This window comes from Bombus affinis, chromosome 1, assembly GCF_024516045.1.
Source record: "Bombus affinis isolate iyBomAffi1 chromosome 1, iyBomAffi1.2, whole genome shotgun sequence".
Taxonomy (NCBI): Eukaryota; Metazoa; Arthropoda; class Insecta; order Hymenoptera; family Apidae; genus Bombus; species Bombus affinis.
The window spans coordinates 7,140,991-7,160,566 of NC_066344.1; the positions used below are offsets into that span (position 1 = coordinate 7,140,991).

General features: G+C 35.9%; 1 protein-coding gene and 2 long non-coding RNA genes across 4 annotated transcripts in view; 1 reads left to right on the plus strand and 2 right to left on the minus strand.

The window, feature by feature from the left end:
- LOC126919850 (uncharacterized) overlaps positions 1-19,576 on the minus strand; it is a 52,125-nt gene that overhangs the window by 31,658 nt on the left and 891 nt on the right. The window lies entirely within an intron of this gene.
- LOC126919842 (uncharacterized) lies at positions 748-3,972 on the minus strand. Its single transcript, XR_007711797.1, has 2 exons — positions 2,274-3,972; positions 748-2,165 (listed from the first exon to the last, which is right to left on the minus strand). It is a non-coding gene; the product is annotated as an uncharacterized LOC126919842 (long non-coding RNA).
- On the plus strand, positions 13,468-16,579 carry LOC126919726 (juvenile hormone esterase-like). 2 transcript variants are annotated; one of them, XM_050729268.1, is made up of 10 exons: positions 13,473-14,021; positions 14,250-14,387; positions 14,493-14,652; positions 14,758-14,943; positions 15,027-15,226; positions 15,318-15,480; positions 15,571-15,722; positions 15,804-15,951; positions 16,063-16,195; positions 16,321-16,579. In XM_050729268.1, exons 1-10 carry the CDS (start codon positions 13,815-13,817, stop codon positions 16,535-16,537), a joined length of 1,704 nt encoding a protein of 567 aa, XP_050585225.1. In that variant the 5' UTR covers positions 13,473-13,814; the 3' UTR covers positions 16,538-16,579. The 2 variants fall into 2 exon arrangements, with proteins under 2 accessions (XP_050585235.1, XP_050585225.1); XM_050729278.1 differs by lacking the exons at positions 15,571-15,722; positions 15,804-15,951 and having other exon boundaries at positions 13,468-14,021.

The window sequence follows — 19,576 nt, forward strand, 5'->3', positions numbered from 1 at the left end:
GCCGCAGTTATAATTTCTTATCTTCTTCTGGAAGAAACATACAAATCAGAAGATATATATCTTTAATTGATTGTAACATCACTATTGGATACTATTGACTATCGTAGGATGCTCTTAAGTTCCTGTACAACCATGTTGTGCAACAGTTAAATACTATTATATAAAGCGCATAAGACTTTCTCGATCACATGATCAGACGGTAAATCCGGCAATTAAATTCAATTTGCTCACCTAGCAATCCTCGATCGCGAAGAGTAACCAGATGCGACCTACATCGCTGATTCGAATTGTTCTCGAATGCAATTTTCTGTGTTATCGACGCGATCGAATTAATTACATTTCGATCGCCAAAGGAGAGGGTCAGTTACGAAACCAATTTTCCGACAGTATTTCCAAAATATTGCTACGATTAATTTTAATCGAAAATACGATGGGACTCAAACGACTCGACGAGCTTTCTCGTATTCCATCGTGAATTATTTTGATAGTTTATGAAGTTTCCAAAATATGGTAAAAGTAATCAAGAATTTCCTCAAAGTATCTGTCGAACGAGAATCTCTCAACGACCAAAGACTATCAGAACGCTCTGCACTGTCGCTAGCAATTCTCCGAAACTTTGTCTGAACTTGGAACACTGTCGCGCAATCTCTCCTCTGACTAAGGCTACGTTTCGATCTTCGCTGTAGTAATTTAACAGTCGAACAAGCAACGCGAACACATTGTGGGAACACATTCGTTATTTCGTCGCTTTACTCGTATAGTTTACGGTTTTGTGTAAGAGAGAGAGAGAGAGAGAGAGAGAGAGAGAGAGAGAGAGAGAGGGGGGGGAGAGAGAGAGAAAGAGAGAGAGAGAAAGAGAACAGCAGAGACAGCAAAACTCGCAACGTCAGTAACTAGCGATCACCAATTCTGCTGCGTTTTAAGGACGAGACTCTCGTTCCGAGATAGTGTCGTTCGTGTTATATGAAGCGGCACGTTATGGTTGTCGGTGAGATGTTGTTGATCGAGATGACTATAACGATGGATGAACGACATCCTGGACGCGTCGCGTTTTATAATCCTTCCAACAAAAGCCTTGACAATTTTTTAACTATTCGTTAGTTGCCTTAGTATAAGCGAAAAGAGAAAAAGAGAAACAAAGAGGGAGAGGAGGAAATTAGATGAAGAGGATGACGAAGAAGATAGACGAGCGAACGCTTCTCCGACGCAATTTCAAGTAATGATTAATCCCGTGATTATATTGTACTTGGCACCGGTGTTTCTCTATCTGCAATATTAGAACATTTCGGTTTAACGAATATTTATTTGCCGTTTGAAAAAATAGCGTAAATAGTTCAAACTGTATTGTTGAAGGGCGAGAAATAATATCGCAATGACCACCACGGCAGACCATTTTTAGACAACCGCTCATCCCCCTGTTCCAAGATGAATCGGACACTCGTTATAAACGTGACCCCTCAGTTGTCGCATCATAAAGCGAGCCAAAGATTGTTCCTGGTTCGAACCGCGCCCGTGGCTTATTTAGTGAACGTGACTATATTGCCCGTAGAAAAGAAGCACGAATCGAACGCCTGAACCTTCGGATGAACATAAAACGCGGGTCCTTTGTCTCGATTTAATATAATATACACGCAATATAGGGATAGTCGATAACTTAGTGTACACAGTTATGATATATACGATATATTATCATACATAATATATTTTATATATTCCGAACGAAAGCGTAAACGATAATTTATTTAAGGGAACTCGTGTAGCTTTCGCCAAACGTGATTTTTCGTGTAAGACATGAACTCACTAAAATTTAAGCCACGCATAAGGAATACAACACTACCCCTATTATTCCGTATGTCTCGACAGATATATCCATATTATATATACGGGAATCGAGAACGCAGCCTCGTTTTGCAGTAGGTTCGAGGAGGCCGAGTACCTTAGACTCCGTCGATGATAATAAGATGCGCTTAATAGCACGACGTCACTTAGAGAACGATGTGTTCAGGATCTAGTTCTAGCGTTAAGTACATATGTACGCACCAAGGTAGCCACCGGAAGCGTGTTTCTCACGATCGATTCATCCGTGCTCAGCGGACCTTATTTTCGTCGGGTTTCGTTCGCGCTGGAGTTTCCATTTGTTTCTCCGCTCGTGGTTATGCCGATTACTATCAAAGATACGGTACGTATAGAAAGACATTCGTTCGAATATATTTGTCGTATAAAACGACGATATATTCGTAAATTAGGTTATCACTTTGATTTTTTAAACATACCACTATCGATACGCAAGTGTAGAGGCAATCTTTTGAAAATTGCTTGATTAATAGTTTGTTCTTCTGAAATTCAAAATTTGAAGCGTATATTGAGGAAGGTTTGAATATAAAAGATGTATAACATACGAATAGAAATTACCTTGAATGCCAGGTACCCATCCTGACGATGTGGCGAATTTTCGAACACGAATAATCAGGATAATACGTATTAACACTTCGCAACTACGCTGACACTTCATGCTTGATTTCGTTTCAAACGATTACTTTCGTTTTCAATCTAATCTCACGAATTTACTTAAAAATGTCAGCGTGTATGCACCTTCGATAACATTGCAGAGAGCAACGACACAACATTGAACACCACTGTTTCACGGTATCAACAACGAAAAGATCGTTCTTGTTGCAACAAACCGCCAAATATTGCTCACCTTAGTTCCTCGCTGATCGCGCCACCTGCAAAACCGTCGAGGTCTATAAAGCTATGTACATAGATTTACGCGTATGCACACGTAAATTTGAATATCGAAGCGCGATCGTGCAACAGCACCTCTTTATTTCTCTTTCGAAAGGTTGAAAAAGCAGAGGGACACGAAGAGTTCGGTACAGTCGAATACGATAAAAGGCTAAAGATAGAAAGAAAAATAATTCTATTTTATATTTTAACAGAAGCGATGCAACGAAGAAAGAGTTCGTGAAGTTTCATCAGTAAACTGCGGATGTGTTTATGCATCTATAGATAATTAAGTGCAAAAGTCTAGAAAATATATGTATATAACAGGCAAAAATATATAAGGTATCCAAAGCCAAGTACTTGTTGTATTATTTAGTAAGTAAAACGAGTTTCCATTTAGGTTCCATTCCTTTGGTTATCTTTACGAAGATAAAAGGTTGCATAAACACAAACATTCGCAGTTTATTTATTAGGAACAGGACGAACGAGGACAGTCGCGTAATAAATCCGAACGCTCACGCACACTCTTGATGCATAAACACAATATGTTATATATACATTATATACATCCATAGTATATACATATGTATATGCATTAGCGGATTAACGAAACTTGCCTAAGTATCGCCTACTACGGATTAATTACACCATTCATCTGTCTTTATCGATCCTTTCGTTCGGTCGCATCTGTTTCCCTTTGGTTCCCCTTTCTCCGCGTTCTATAGTGTAAATAAGAAGCTCATAGAGACGATGTAACGATGTAATGAAGTTAGTAGGATTAACAAAATAGTAGCAAAGGTGAAAACTTTAAAGCATATAGTATATAAGAGTCTCACGAGACGAGGTACACTATAAAGTAAGTAATGTTATACTGGCGAGAATTGGGTTCCCAGTTGGGCCAATATTCGATAAATATCGGCGTGAAGGATCTAGTTACTTTTCTTTTATCTCCTTAGTTCGTTCGTGATCGTAACGGTCGTTGCCTTTTTCGGATGGTAGAAGGCAGAAGCCAATCTCAACGTGACATTGCCCGGATTCGTTGGTCATAAGCATAAGAATTAATTTTAAGTTTCTTCGCTTCGCGAAACAACTTGTGTGATACAGTCACCCGTGGTTTTACATGTTTCCCCAGTTTCTTGCTGCTTCTCGACTGTATTTTAAGAGTCACGACGAATCGTGCAAAATTTAAATACTGCATAATTTAATTTAAAAAGATTTGTTCTGGAAATTGCTGTATATCGAAATAGATCACACAGGCCAGATTAGGGATAATAATTATAAACTTAATTAACGTGGATGCTAGTAAATATGGAACGTGACTGTGTAAATTGCAATATACGTCAATAGTAATTTCAGTTGCAGCTGATATCAATCGCGTACAGTATCGTAATTGCCAATACCCACTAAAACATATATTGGTTAGCTACCAATGTCATATGAGTAGTTATCGATCGTAATTAATAATCGTTAATGCAATTCTGCAGAAAAATTGAAATCAGTTTAATTGAGTTTGCGATAACGTTGGACAGTTATCTATTTTTTTTTTTTTTTTTATTCGACAGAAACTGGGGTAACGATATATGAATTTCACGTATGATTAATCCTTAAACGCTGATTGCATCCGGTGACCTAAATCCCAGTAGATTCCTAACCTAATTGCAGGCACATGACACGGGGCAAACGTAACACATACAAAATCGGTAAATTCTCGGATAATTTCTCGAATATAGGTTTGGGATGTTATACGTACGTGATTACAAGGCTAAAATCACTGAAATTGGCGATCGCTTTAACGTGGAGATGAAATTTATCGAGGATCGTTAGATGCAAAGAAATGCTGGGTTGAAGAGCCTTAATGAGAGAAGGGAACCTGATGGGTAATCGAATTTATTGAAAACTTCGCAAGGAACACATCGGACGTTTTCGTTGTCGTTTTAAAAATTTATGTTTCGTTCTTAGGAAAAGTGATATCATGCATTCATAAAGAATTTGATATAAAAATGAGAAAATAAATTTGATCGAACTTGTATTTGAAACTGTTGAGAAATTGCTCGTAAAAGCTGCATGGTGGACATCAGTTTCGTGAATAATCGCATCGCGTGCAAATCTTTCGAACGTGTTGAGAAAACAAGAAGAGTTGCACGCAACTTTACAGCAATAATGCTCAAACACGAGATTAAATGGCTACTTGTGTAACCACATTTGTGTCGTCGATGTTTAATGTTCGTGGAACAAGAAAATTAGTAAAAAAAAAAAATGTTGTATTAAATGTTCAATTATACTTGGTGTAATACTCAATAAGGAAATAAGAAAACGTGTCAATAATATTATTATATGGAACGCCATGTTTTTTAAATTGAAACGACTGGACCACACGGACGATCGTCGAAGCGGCAGCGAACGTCGCGTTTGTTGCGAACTGGCGCTTCGACGCGAGCTCAAAGATGAAAAAGTGATACCTTAATTTCGCTGATAAATTAACGATTCGGCTCATGTCTGATAGTAGAACTAGTCGCACGTACTCCAGTCAAGTCAAAAGCAATACTCGAATGTAGAATAATTTTTCGTGTGTAATGTCCATGAGTATGTACAAATATTCGAACACCGTTAAGTATGGAAACTTCGATGATTGACCATATTCGATAACACGATAACATGTTGCGAGTGAAACTTGTAACACGTCTCAATAGATGGTCGAAGTTCATAAATCTTAAACACGTAGGAAACAAAACTGATACGGAGTCGCACAGTCTCGTTTGAGTTGAATTAACAGAAAATATATAGGTATAGAAAATAAAAATTGATGCTGGAAGAAAGTTTCATTTCAAAAAAAAAAAAAAAAAAAAAAAAAAAAAAAAAGGAAGAAAAGAAAGACAAGCGCGTAGTTTTGTTTAACACATAAAAGGAGATGGTTAATGGTAATTGACAGAAGTATGAAAGTTCGAGCATGCTATTGGGTCATCGTTACAAGATTATCTACATAAGCAATAACACATTACGCCGCCTAATAATCATTTTAAAAAATGACTCCGGGTTCCCACGAGACTCGTTCTATGTGTGACACTCGATAGCAAACGTCCAACGAGAAATGCGCGCGATCGATCGATCAGTATTGCTCAAGGAACTAGAAACGAGTCAATAACGAGTCAATAAATTCGTAAGAGTCTCGTTAGTTTAATTAAACATTGTAGCAAGCTAACCAAAGTTTATAGCAGTGATATTAAGTACAAAAAAAAGAACAAACGAAAATAAAAAAAAATCGTGAAATTTCGTAGTCAACAAATGCAACTATGTATGTATATGTTAGTCAAATGTCACTTTCTTCGCTCTTCGATGTTGTTCGCGCGCATTTTCAGTCAGTAAGAAAGATCGGACAAAAGTGATCGTCAAAGATGCCGTGGTGTCGATAATGAAAACAAACCTGCAAAAAATATTTTGTACTTACATATAAACGAATGGTTCGATTTTAGTGGGAATCTACTGATGATCACTTTTTTCACTTCTCGTGTCACAAGAAATTTCTCTCTACGACTCTCACTGTTCACTGTATTTTCCACTTCGTCTGTGACCTATATGCGCACGAGAAAACATCAGTCGCAAGATCTGCAAAGCGTTCGCAATTAATAATTAAACTTTAACGAACATAGTAGACACTGAGTATAACGACGCTGGTGTTTTGTGGACGTAGAGATCTCACGTTATACCTTGTTTTTATATGAAGGATGAAAATGACTAGGTGAAAAAGAATCTTTTTTTTTCGCGTATCTAGCAAAGATAATAAAATCTGTTCCTCCTACTTTGAGTTCTTTAGATCGAATTTTTAAAACAGATACGGATAACCTGTGAAGAACTACGTCCGGAAACAAGTGCGAAAATGTAACAGAAGCCTCTCGCTCGAAATTCTCCTGTCTGTCGCTATACCTTTTCCTGTTTCGGCTTCGACTTTCCGTCTCCATGTGGCTTTATTCTTCTCTACCAACCAACTTCTCTATTATTACATATATCGCTTCCTGTCTAAACAACGTAAAGCTTGGTAGAAGGGTTAGCGGACACAAAACGACAAAACTGTTCGCCTACTCCCTCTACACTGTTTTCTATTGCTTCCCTATTCTCTCACTATCTGTCTCTGGTAACCTTTTGTAAATCGAACGAATTCTGTTAACGAAGATGGTTTGATGATTCTTCGTCAAGGTGGTACGCGTGAATTTTGATTCGATTCCGTGACGTTTCTAGCTTTAAGAAACGACTATCTAAACATAGAGGTCTGTCTTTGGAACTGCGAGCTTTCCTTATCGAAAAAAAGGAGACTAACAAGGTTGATAGATACATAAATTTGTAGCGCAGTTTGTTGTTTTGGGATAGTGTAAGAACGAGATAAGAGCGTCAGGGGTATGGAACGAGAAAGAATAAGAGAGGAAGAAAAAAGGAGAACGAAGAAAAAAGTGCCTATATACATCAGTAAAATAATTCGTTAGCGTGCATTTATGCGTTTCAACGAGTACGGACAGTGTCAATTACAGGTAAAAAGAAGCGACAAACAAGATACATGTGCGTGATGAAGACGAAAGATACGAGCAAGGATACGACGAAGCAATATCGAGTGACGATCCGAGATTACAAAACGCTTGCGAGTACCAATTATTAACAACGACTACGACGATGATGATAATGATTGCGAACTATGATTACTATTATTGTTATTATTGATTGCGAACCTAAATTAATGAGCTAATCGCCGTGGAGTGTCGCTCGGGTTCTGCTAGGTTATGCTAATGACGTTCGAGATAGATATTTTGCGATCAATTAAAAAATCGTTAGCCTGGAAGTTAATGAAACGAACAATACGAGAACACCAAATTGTATAATATAATTATGATATTATAGGTCGCAGTAAGTATCAATGCGTATTATTAACATTATATAGCAGTGTATTATCGTTTGGAAGCCAGCTTGAAATTTACGTTTAATGTGACGAAGAAAACGTCGTCGTTTAGCTGAAAAATCGTGCTTCCAAAGCATCGTCCCACGTAGATCCTCGTGAGCTCGTTCGACGCATACCACGGCGCGTTAGGGACGGATGTGATATAAGGTGAACCTTAACCTAACCTATAACGCATATAGATATTGATATTGTATGCATTGTGATAGTATTCTCGAGGAAAAACAAAACGACACACACCAATTCAACAACAAGAACAAGAAAAGAAAAATAGAACAAACCGCGTAAAAAAAAATCCCTGCCTCCTCCAAAGTGCGACTGATATTTACAGGATATTGTTCCAATTGGATGCTCCCAAGGAAGCCGGGGTATTCAAAAGCAATAACTTCGTAGGCGGTCGCGGATCCTCGATGAGGTTCCTTTGCGACCGATTAATATAAATAATAATAACGGCGCAAAAAAAAAGTATGAATAGGCCGATGAATTTTTAACCTTAATAATTTTAATTGTAATGATGACTTAGCGGTGCAGGATCACATACCGACGTTACAAGTCTGGATCACGAACAGTCGAACATACACACACGTACACACTAACGTAGTGAACAATTATTTGCTACTCGTTACGATAATAAACTACCGAGAAAGGAAATGAATAATTAGCGAAGAAGAGAGCGAGAGAGAACGAGTGTGTGTGAAAGAAGAGAATACGAGCAAGAGAATGGTAGGCATAGGCGTAGATAATGAATCATCTTTACACGAGCGCACGCACGTGCGCGCGCGCACCCATCCACATAGTCATGTAAACACAGACACACCATACAGTGAGCCTAATAAACGATTTAGTAAGAGTTATTATTATAATTAAAGAAGAAAAAAAAAAAGAATGAGAAAAGGCGAGGAGACTAGCGATGGCTTTTATAAGATGAAGTAATACGATGCAGCGCGACAAAACGCGCACCACTGGTTACATTGATATACATAAATCTATTATATATATAAATATATATATATATTATATACATAAAAAAATATTATATATATTATAGTATTCGAACTTTAGTTCGAAGAAAATAGCGACAGTACGACGAGTGGGTAGAGAGCGCAAAAATAATAATATTATGTTTCGTCGTAAAGATTTGAAGAAAATGTGAGCGAGAATGAGAGAGCGGATATGAACAAAAATTGTCAAATAGAAGAGCGAGAGGGACGTGAGTGAATGTAACAAAAAAAAAAAAAAAAAAAATGGAATAACAGTAACAGAAAGAATGAAAGAGTAGAGAAGTAAATGCAAAAAAAAAATAATACAATTGTGCAGGCATCCATATTTTATAGCTTTTACGTAAGAAATTAAACCGTACACACGCAGAACGCGAAGTTAACTATATATATTTATATAGATACGTTGACACGGTATTACCGATGAAATTATATCGAATTACTGGTAGGCTGGCGTTATTACGATGATTTATCGCTTTGATGATTAGTACTGTCGTTCGCGTTATTGCGCGTCAACGTGTGAACTTAAACAGATACACAACCCGAGAAGAAAATCACAACACGAAAGCAACCGAGTTACTTAACATTCGATAACGATTCTTTTATCATCGTTATTACTAAAATCAACTGTCGTTCTTGCTACTATTATTTTCATTTATAATTACTATTATTACCGGTTATCGTCGGTCGGATATTATTATTTATCGCGACGTTATAATTCTCATTGAACGGTGATGAAGAGAGATACCAGTTATATTATATCTATTAACGGAAAAAAAATAATACAATTATACCTTGCATGACTACGTAGGGCTATACTGCCGCCGAAGCAATACAAAGAGCAATATAGAGTTAAAAGGTAATTAACGAGATTAAAGGTACTAAAGGTAAACGATATTAATAACCGCGGAGAAAAACGCCGTAGATATTATACACTGAACACTCGACACTACTCTTCTTCATGACACTTTACACACACGCACATAAATACAGAAATACGTATTAACACACATAAGACACGCAACATGACAGAACACAAACAGAGACACGCACGATCATAATTACTTACACGCATGAACGCCCAGATACTCGGGACACAGAACACACCACAGGTGGACACTATGTATAGTCATTAATTTATTCTGACCGTAGTGCTAATTGTACTTAGCATTTACGTAGATGACACTAATTGCCTAGGTCGACCAGCTCGTCCGGGGTTCCTGTTGCCGTACGAGTTACACCCTCCTCTGATCACCCCTTTAACCTCGCCGGTATATTTCCCTTCCGCGACGCGAACCGAAGCCACGATCGTCGTCGACGATGTAATTTCCTACGGTGTATCCGGCGGCAACGGCGGGAACCCTCGTCGATCGAATTTCGCCTAATAATGAAATAACAAAAAAAAAAAAAAGGTAGCGATATAGAGTTATTCGTAGAATCGCTAATGTATTACACTCGGTGCCTGTGACAGCTGAGTTAGCTATCCGTTCGAGAACGAAATGATTGACAATACATTGTTGAATAGAGAGAGTGCAACTTATGAAGAATCTTCATATTCCTTCGAAAACTTTGATTACTGTTACCATCTTCCTATTTTCAGTCCATCATCTTTTTATATATTTTATATCTTTTTTATACTTATCTTTGAGTATTTCTTATTTTTAATTTGTTTGAAACTTTTCGTAAGGTTTCTTTGAATCGTCAGAGAAATTATCTTTTTCCGATTGGAAATATTAGAAACATATTTCCATCCTCTTTTAGTCTACTCGATCCTCGATATTTTTTTATTTATTTTGTCAAAAAATGTGTTCCTAATAAATCCGTTTAGTTTATCTCTAAAGTATTATTTAGCGAGCGACGGATAAAAAGGACACTAATCACGTGTTGTTTGTTTTCGATGTCTCTATTCGACAGCCAGTAATTTCCTCTATTTTCACTCTTCTAATTACCTACTCACTGATGTTTCCACATCTGGTCGATAACAAGTTCGACCGACTATGACAAAGCTGCTCACGGGTACCACCTGGAATACGTAGTATTAGCATGGTGTGAAAACGATAGTGACGCTAGATGAATTAGCTTTAAGCTTCTTTCTCGCTAAGAGGGAACCTATTATTATAATAACGATATTTACATACATTTGTATTATTTGTAAACTAGCGCTAATACAAAACTCCAATTTGTGCATCGACACGCGAAACAAGAAGAGAGTCCCGTTTCCCTGAACCCTTATTCCTGGACCCACGAAGCCCAGACGAATGAGTCAAACGAAACCAAAAAAAGAAACAAGAAAAAACAAAGAAAAAATGGTAAAAAAAAGTGAAAGAAATGGAAAATAAGCTCCCGCCCTTGTTCCTGTTCCGCTCGTTCGAACGGACTACCGTTTTTGTAACAAACAAAATACGAATATGTGAGTCACAACACTAAAAGAAAAAGAACACCAGGACACTTTCGTTTCTCCGTTCCAGTTTGTAATTTTTCGCTCTGTAACGTCTCTCGTCTATTATATGTATCTTCTCTCTCTGTAATATCGGGCCTTTTTCCTCCAAACGAAGTAAAACGAAAAAAAATGAAGGGAAAAACGAGAAAAAAAGAGAAAAAAACGACGAAGATGAAGAACACGGAATAAGAGAACACGAACTTTACCTATCCTGACATACTTCTCATAGTGTTGGATGGTAACGTTACAAGACAAAAGGGAATAAAACGTTAATTGAGCATTGTTATCTATGTAATACAACATAGGATGTTTTGTATTATATTTTCATAATAAATAGACACGTAGAAAAAGACGTATTAACCATACCAGTGTTATTTTTTTACTCTCCATCCACTGTTTCTTAACTAAGGAAAACTTTCGGATAAATACATACTTATTGATTTATTTTCGTTTCTTTTTCTAGCCTTTTATATATACGCAATCGAAAGATTGGGATTCTTTTCTTTAAGACAATGATTCCCTTCTCAAAATACATGGATTATTTACAATATTTGCAGTTTATACAATATTTACAAGTCTTTTGGTTTTTTCCTTCCTTCCTTACCCCTTCTCTTCTCTCACAACGTTAAAATTAACAGAATATTCGTATTTCCGAAATGAACAATTTTTGAATTCTTCGACTTTTGGATCTTTGAATATTTAAGTTTTCTCTTAAGTAATTATTTATAGAGACTTTTAAATTCGTTGTTCGTTCTTCGTTTTCTCAATCGAATTTTTAATCTCTCCCTTAGTTGACTATTATCATAATTTTACAACTCTTGCAAAGTCGATAGACAGACGTGGAAGAAGAGAGGAGTCACGGATAGCTCCGTAACAGGTCACCTGTTATATAATAGTTCCTGTCGACGTTACGAGAGGCATGAAAAGAACCTATAGAGGCGATCACGTATTGGCTCTTCCATTATAAAGCAACAACTTCGATACCCTTTCCCAGTAGCTAACAATAAAAAAGCGCGGATGTTGAACTTAAGGAGGCAGCCGAGGGCTGAGCGTAGAAGAAATTCAAGTGAAACTCAGCAGAAGTTAGCAACGTTTCAAGTACCCAGAGAATGTGGAACGTTTCGTTCATGAACCTTCTCTCGTTTCGCTTCCAAGCGTTCCTTTGCTTTAAATTTCCTTTTAATTGAAAAATAATTGAGATAACGTTGAAATTTCTCCAGTCGTTTAATGTATTTTCACCAGAAAAATTTATCTCTATCACGGTATAGTAAACAACTTTTATGATATCTTTTCGTATCTTCAATAGTTTACAAGATATTCATGAAATAACATAGAGATTACTTAATTTTTTGCTAAATCGCGATAAGTTGGAAATTCGATGAAAATCGTATCAAAGTAAATACATTGCCTTGTCAGTAATTTGATCTATGCCAGTAAATTGAAGATTAATATCTCGAATTAATGTTTCGAAATTAATCCAGCAGCATTATCGTTCCTAAATCATACAGCAGATATCATCGCGACGAAGTATTATATTACACGATAACTTTGGAATGATTTAAAGAGGATATCATCGCGTTTGGAGATGATCCAAAAGCAGTGTCTTTCTTCTGACAAAAGCCACTTGTTTTGCATTTCGTCCTATGCTGACTGCGCATGTGTAATTTGTCACATTCTTTTCAAAAGAAGATATAATATACATATACAGTCGCAATTAATATAAGCGTTTGATCGTTTAACCTTTTCGCTGTGATATTCCCGCAACAGAAAGCGCTTTGGCATACAGGTCGAAGCAATTTATCAAATCGTTAAAATGTCTCCACTTCAAGCGGACTGTATACATCATGCGATGCAACATTGGAAACCGTTTCGTTTTGTCCATTTTGAAACTGTTTCTTATTTTCTACCGTCCGGAAGCTGTAACTTGGCCTAGTTACGTAGCAAGAAGGTTAATTGGTTTATTTTATTATTTATTCTTTCCATTCTTTTGTCCTTGTTATTAGTGTAGTTCATAGCTTGCTGCTTCTATTATTTAATGTTAGACTCCGCATTGCATTTATGGAAAATTTAAAGACATAAAAGTGCACGGAATGTACGTGAAATGCTAAGACATATAATATATATAAGGTAAAATGTAACATATAGAATATATTCGCTATAAGATATAGTAAATAAAATATATTTCAATTTAAATTTTATTTCTTTAATTGTGTTTATAAAAATATGAATTGTCTCATGAAAATCCGCAACTACTTCTTACTATTTGAAGTCCTTTCTATCCACAACTTGTATCTTTATCATATCTTCTATCTAATATCATATTTATCTATGTAGTAATGTCAATATCAGCCATAGATCGATTAGATATACAAAATATACAAAAGATAGCAAATATCGTTTTGATATTTCATCGATTGTTTATGAAAAAGGAACGTGTAAATAATTACGCAATGATTCACCCAAATAAATTTGCACCACCGACGCAACTTCGATAAGTAACAGTATTGTCAGGTGAAATTCGAAACTCCGAAACTGTATTTTGAGAATTGCATACCGTGCAAAATTAGAATGCTGGTTAAGCCGATTAATACTCGGCTTACTTATTATTAGTTGGAACGAAGGTTTCAAAAGTGTCAAGATCAACTAGTCAATACAAGTATTCCTTATATTCGTATAATTTCAACAGTTTCAATACCTTAATTAAAGAATCAGCATGAATGGCGCAAATGTCTACCTTTTTGTTCTTTTAATTTCATCGTTGGAATATTTCATCATCAGTTCTCCTCGGACTTTCGTTGTTGAAACACTTAGTGGACCTGTTCGTGGTTTGGTGTTGCGCACAGTATGGAATTCAGTCAAATATTCTTCGTTCAAAGGGATTCCCTATGCGAAACCACCCCTTGGTGACTTGAGATTTAAGGTGAAATTAAGTAAAACAGTTCTTTTTTTCCGAGTGTTCTTGATCTGATTTCCACTGCTGATTACAATATAAAATTTGAACCAAAAATATCAAAATAAAAATCATATGAAAAATAAGTATCCCTTCACGAGGCAAAAATAAATATTTTTTGCGTTTAACAGTGATTTCACAGACAGAATGCTTCAGTGATATTCCATATAATCGTTTCATTTATTTTGATTATTACAGCCTCCGGTTCCGAAAGAACCATGGAAAGGTGTGTTAAATGCTTTCAAAGAGGGCAATATGTGTCCTCAGTCGGATTACGTGACGAGCGTATTTAGTGGTCACGAGGATTGCTTGTATCTGAACGTGTATACTCGTGAGGTAATTATCGTTTCAATCTCGTAAAGATTTGATACTAAATAATTTCGATAAAGTTTATCGAGTTTCTGGACCAAAGACTTTAGAAGATACAATCGTTATTAATAGATCATATTCAGGGGTAAAATAAGATTGAGACCAGTTATGGTGTGGTTATACGGTGGTGGCTATATGTCTGGTCATTGTAATTCGTCCTTATACGGACCTGATTTCTTTATGGAAGAAGATGTTGTTTTGGTCACCTTCAATTACCGTCTTAGTGTTTTAGGTATTACTATTACAAACGATATTTCTTCGTTTGAAATTAATTTTTTATGGTTGCCTAATTTAGGCAACCTTTACTGAATTCGTCGAATATTAATTATACTTCCAGGATTTCTGGCGCTAAATCATCCAAACGCAACGGGTAATGCTGGTTTAAAGGATCAACAGTTGGCTTTTCAATGGGTACAAAGCAATATTGCCGCGTTTGGGGGCGATCCAGAACAAGTGACAATTTTTGGAGAAAGTGCTGGCAGCACTTCCATCGGTTTTCACATGTTATCTGAACGATCCAGAGGTACATTTTTAAAATATTCGCTATTTTTCTGTTTTTCTTGCTTTGGATTTTTATTTCTTGTTTTATATCGTTCACTTTTTCAGGACTGTTTCGTCGATCGATTAGTATGAGTGGCACACCGTTGTGCCCCTGGGCGTACCATACACCGGAACAGATGATTCAGAATGCTTATAAACTCGCTGGCTTTCTCAATTACGTACCTAAGAGCAGGAATGATTTGTTGAATTATCTTCGTCACGCACCTGCGATCGAACTTATAAGAGCAGCGGAAAAAATTGACCTGGTAATTGATCCTACTAATACTGGATTAATTACTTGGAAATTTTAATATCGTCACATATTAATTCAAATTCCATGATTTCCTATATTTCTAGAATATATTGCCATTTCGACCGACTATAGAAAATCCCGATATAGATCCTACCAACAGCTCGTTTCTAACAGAATGTCCTATAACAAAATATCATAATGGAGACTTCTATCATCACGATATCATGTTGGGTTATACTCGCAACGAAATTCTTCTCTTCCTAGGTCGTAAGTATCACGATTATCTTCTAATAATATTAATTGCATTATATTATTGTACCGTATGATACTAAATACACTTACGTTTGACACGTTTAGCGCCAATAGGAGTGGCAAACATGATCGACTGGGCCAGAAAGTATCTCCAGAGTATAAATACACAGAATGGGAAATATACTAAAGAACCAATAGCTCTATTCGCGCAAATCATATGCAATTTCTTTAACTCCAGTTACAATAAGCTGGAGAAGGTAAAAATGATTTCTTTTTAGTATCTCTATATAACAATAGTATTTCTTATCCTTTTGTAATAATATCGTTAACATTTATAGGTCGCGATGGATATACTTTTCTCTGGCCCCATAGATCTGACTCAAAGGTTAATTACCACACACAATAAGGGTCACTCTACATATTATTATAGATTATCGTATCAATCAAAGTACTCTTGGCACATAGTTGATCACAATCCATTGAATGGTACATTTTTAAAAATACATACTATGACGTTACATATGAAGAATAGAAACGTAAAACAAAATATAAAATATAAAGAATGGTATTTCTGGAATTAATTGAGAGTTCTTTCAGGGACTGCTCATTTTGACGACGTTGGATATATATTCAATTCAAATGCACTTCATGCACCTACAAATCCGAGACACAGATTCAATCGATTCAGAAAAAAGATGGTGAAGCTGTGGGCTAATTTCGCCAAATATGGGTCCGATTAATTAGAAAATAAAATAGATACCTAATTACTTATACTATTTTATATATTTATATTATATATTAATAATATCGTATTAATACTATTCAGAAAAATTATATATGTTTTTATTTTCTCAGAGATCCTACTCCAAAGAATCATAGTCGTTCACATCTCGACGTCAATTGGACAAATTCTGGGCACAATGGTCTTCAACTGGACATTAACACCGTTTCCACGATGCATAAACGTTTGATCGATGCACAGACTGAAAGTTTCGAAAGATTGTACTACAGGATACTGCCACTGTTTTCGTCTTGCGTGAACAAGCCTATAAAATTTTTAAATTGTGTCTGATATTGTTGTATATTGTTACGCTTAATAAAATTAAGAAGAAAAGCTGTGTTCATCTTTTCGAGTTTCTTTCAACAATTATTAAAGCTCAGAACGATAATCAAAATTTTGTCGAGTGTCGTTAATATAATATCAGGACCACAAACGAAATCTCGATATTGTAACATGAAAAACATATTTTGATGAGTCAGGAAATAGTCTATCTTCAATTCCAACAAAAGAACAGTAAAAAGATAGCATTTATATGCCTAGCTTATCATTCAGATAGTAATTAACACAGATACATATAGAAATAAGATATAAATTTTCATGCAAACGAATTTAAATAAACTACGCGCAAAGATATCGAAATTCATTTAAATTTATGTGTACCGTTCAAAATAATCAGCAGTGTGTTGCTTCGGTAATTTGAAGGAAGAAAAGAAATCAGGAGAATAGAACTTATTCTTTTCGACCAACAAACTTCTGATTTAACATTTCTACCGTGCAAATCTCAGAGATGCTGACAAAATTCATTATCTGGTTGGTAAATTCCGCCAATCTTATCTCGGCAGATATACAAACTCAAACGAAACCATAGAAAACAATGTCATATGTTTTATGTATTCTTTTAACAACAACAATTACAATTCTTACCCGCGAATATTTATAAACTTTAGTTAGAAATTATACGTACGATATCTATAATGGATTCTTAATAACTGTAACACAAGCTGTCACGTGAAAACAGGAAAATACCTATAAGAATTTGTACATCGTCTTAATAACTCGAAATCAACGAAGAATGTGGCGTGAAATTCTTTGCTAATAATTACTAAACTCGTTTCGATATCTTTCCTTGTGAAATAGACTCGACACATTGGGTAATCATTTTCACGCGACGAAACTGTTTCTCTATACGTATGTGTTTCGAAGAATGGATCTTGGAAATAATTGGAAAATAATTTAATACAACGATACAATTAACAAATTTTAGGTAAATCGTACGTACTAATGTTGATCCAACTGGCTTAAAGAAGGCAGAATTGCTTTTCATGATTCATCGAATTTACAACAGAGGAGATACGAGTAAAATGTATAAAATTTGTAAAATTAATAAAATAAATAAGATTTATAAAAACGTAGAAATTATAAAAAGCTCAGAATTTTTGACGTCAGACGATATATTTATTCGAGCATAATTTGTATTAAGTGATACGAACAGATTGCGGCGGTCCAAAGAAAAGAGTTTAAGCACATATGTTGGCCGCATAACGACGTGCGAGGCCAGGACGTCGTAAAAGAAAAAGCCCTGACCAGGATGTCGTAAAAGAATAAACCCTGGGACTTGCAAAAATGCGCAAGGGCCTTCGATAATAAAAAAAATGCCTACCAATAGAAAAGAAAACTTCCTCTTTCGGGGACAACCTATAAATGAAAATGAGAAAAAACTCGAAACAGTTACAGACGATTAGTCACAATCAATCAGTCAAAGTTACAATGTAGACGAAGTTACAACCGGAATCGCATGTGGTGAATAAAGTCGAGTCGAAGGCAAGCAAATGAAAAACAGAGTAACGCGCGCTAATAAGATTGTGAAATCCGTCTCATAATGGTAATAAACTAGTTTTCAAATTGAAAAAAGTATTTCTTTGGCACCCTACACGTTCTAACACTTCAAGATAATCCCTGCAATAAAGAGAATTTCGTGCAACGTAAGACTAAAGCAAAATCTAAGACTAAAGAAGTGATATGAGTATCAAACAAAGTGCATACAAAATACATAATAGGAATTAACAGTTCTAATGCATTGCAAACAGTTTCCTTGATTAAGACAAAGAAACGAGTGTTGGAATTCTTATTCATTTAACTACCGCGTGTGCCTCTTCCTTGTTAGATTTAAAGCAATCAACGAGCCATTGTTAATAATTTGCTCTTTTTCTTTCTAAAATATTTCACAAGTAGAACATCTTTCTGTCAATTTTCTCGTATTGATCGCTCTCTTCAATACTCTCTTCGTTATCACAAAATAGTAAAAATAACCCTATTACCGAGCTGCGTGTAAGCGCCAGTTAACTGATATTTTATCTTCCAATCTTATTATCGTGCCAATAATCTGTCGTGTTTACATTTTTAGTATTGCAGCATACTAAGAAAATCACTGTTACAAATAAAATATTCCTTTCTACGAACGATGCAACATAAATTGATATACGTCACCAAGAGATTAATAAATCAAATCTTCCAAGTGTCTACTCTGAAAAATAAATTTCGGCGTATTTCGAAAGAGAAGAATCATCGCAACGTCGGAAAACACAGCTTGTTTAAAGTGGTAATCACGACTTCATGGTTCTTTCAATTAACTATCACATAGGTAGAGACAGAAAGGGGAGATAAGGAAGGAGACGTCCATAAATCGTTGAGCTCTGTGTGTTAACAAAACATGGGTTTTGCAAAATTCTGATTGACGCCATAGCACCTCGGATTACAGGAGAACGGGGTGTCCTCGACAACAGAACGTAACAAAGTTAAACAAGACCGCTATACTCGAGCGACCCAGCGCTCGATCAAAAGTGAAATCTCTCTGGTATGTACTTCATAGTGCTCCCTCGAGTTCGCGATTTTAGTTGGACTTCGTTAGCGTCGACAGACTAACGTTCGTCGATCGATCGACCAGCGCTCGATTTTTCCATCATAACACGCGTTTTCATCTCTTATTCTACTTTCTATATTATTAATATACAATGGATATTTTCTAATCGAGCATATTTTATACCATAATATCCAGAAAGTATCGTACTATTCTATGATATTTCTTGAAATAATTGAAAGAAAGGGAAAATCAAATAATTGTCAGTGAAATTAAAATATTATCGCTTTAATTGCTTGCAAATTCAATCTCTGGAGGATCTTTAAATTTATTTCTTCGTAAACCATCGTTAGATTTCACACAATGCCTTTCACTGGTGGAATCACGAAGTACTGAAGGAAGAAGATTTGTTCTCGTAAAGAGTTTTAGTTCATCTTTACGCCTGATAATTGGAATAAACGTGGATTAAGAGG